Source organism: Penicillium diatomitis (assembly GCF_028827545.1).
Source record: "Penicillium diatomitis strain IBT 30728 chromosome Unknown utg000002l_segment0_segment0, whole genome shotgun sequence".
Classification (NCBI taxonomy): Eukaryota; Fungi; Ascomycota; class Eurotiomycetes; order Eurotiales; family Aspergillaceae; genus Penicillium; species Penicillium diatomitis.
Genome location: NW_026623174.1, coordinates 688,639 through 689,779, shown reverse-complemented (window position 1 = coordinate 689,779; position 1,141 = coordinate 688,639). Strand labels below are relative to the sequence as shown.

Below are 1,141 nucleotides of genomic sequence, written 5' to 3'. Positions count from 1 at the left end.
TCCGAGGGTAAGTAGAGACCAAAAATTTAAAAAGTTTGTCCACGTCGTAGGGACAGAAAACAAGATTTAGAAAAAGAGCGACTTCTAGTCTATCTAGAGAAGGAGTAGAAAATAAAAGCATAGGCTTATATAGACCGCAAATCAAAGAGAGAGCAAGCTGCATCAATGCCCACTAGCGAATGCCACTCAACAACTAGTAAAGGAAAAAGCTGGCCCTCAAAGCATCAAAGGGCAAGGAACTAGACAGGAATGAGCAAATCTCCAGCAGGATTAGGATCCAGACAGGGCTTAGGCACAGTAGTGCAATGAAATTTGCCCATTAGAACACGTCCTGTACACCATCCATGTAGTCCAGCAATCACCAGATGGTTTACCATGGGAGAATCCCCCCATTATAACTCTGGAAGGTACCGCTCGTATCAGGTGTGGCTTCGTCAATGCTCTTTAGGATTGCCTTGGCACTTTCCTCGACACTTATCGCCCCCAGGGCAATCGGATCAGCGCCTGTTTCTTTGACCGCGGCAGATCCCATATCTGATAGGACCAATCCCGGATGAATAACAAAGCTGATCAGCCAAGGCTCCTCAAATTGAATCCTGCGGACCAGCCAGTTCAATGCTGCTTTGCTTGCTCCATAGGGGCTCAGTTTCGCCGGGAATCCCGCGAGTAGTTCCATTCCGCCAATCGAGCCAATAATAGAGCTCAGTGCGACGAAAGTGGAGCGACCACTTTTGCTGGCTTTGAGTAAGCTAGCAGTAGCCCGGAATAAAATCAATGGGGCGATAGAGTTGACCGAGAAATGTTCAAGGGCTGCCTCGACAGAAGTCTGAGCAACAGGTTTTCCCGAGTGAGAGATACCGGCGTTTGCCACGACAACGTCTAGAGATGTAATGCCATGGGTTTGCGTCAAGCAGGTAACCGCGTCGAAAGCGTCATTTTCAATTGCAGAGTCGAGTTTGAGTACAATGAGCTTGGAGTCTTTGGCCGTTGGTAGCTGGCGTAGTTCCTCGGTGGTATTACTCGAGAGATCTCGAACGGTAGCAATAACAGTAGTTGCAGGTCTTTGCAGTAAGATGGTGACAAGACCTTTGCCGATGCCACGATTGGCGCCAGTGATGAAGTACTTCAGATTTGTGCTCAT

The 1,141-nt window shown here is 48.2% G+C and overlaps 1 protein-coding gene across 1 annotated transcript; it reads right to left on the bottom strand.

Annotated features, from left to right (window-relative positions):
• Positions 1–370: 370 nt before the first annotated feature.
• On the bottom strand, positions 371–1,141 carry N7539_001428 (SDR family oxidoreductase; the record flags this gene model as incomplete). Its single annotated transcript, XM_056931031.1, has 1 exon — positions 371–1,141. The coding sequence occupies one exon, from the start codon at positions 1,139–1,141 to the stop codon at positions 371–373; it is 771 nt and encodes a 256-aa protein (XP_056793062.1).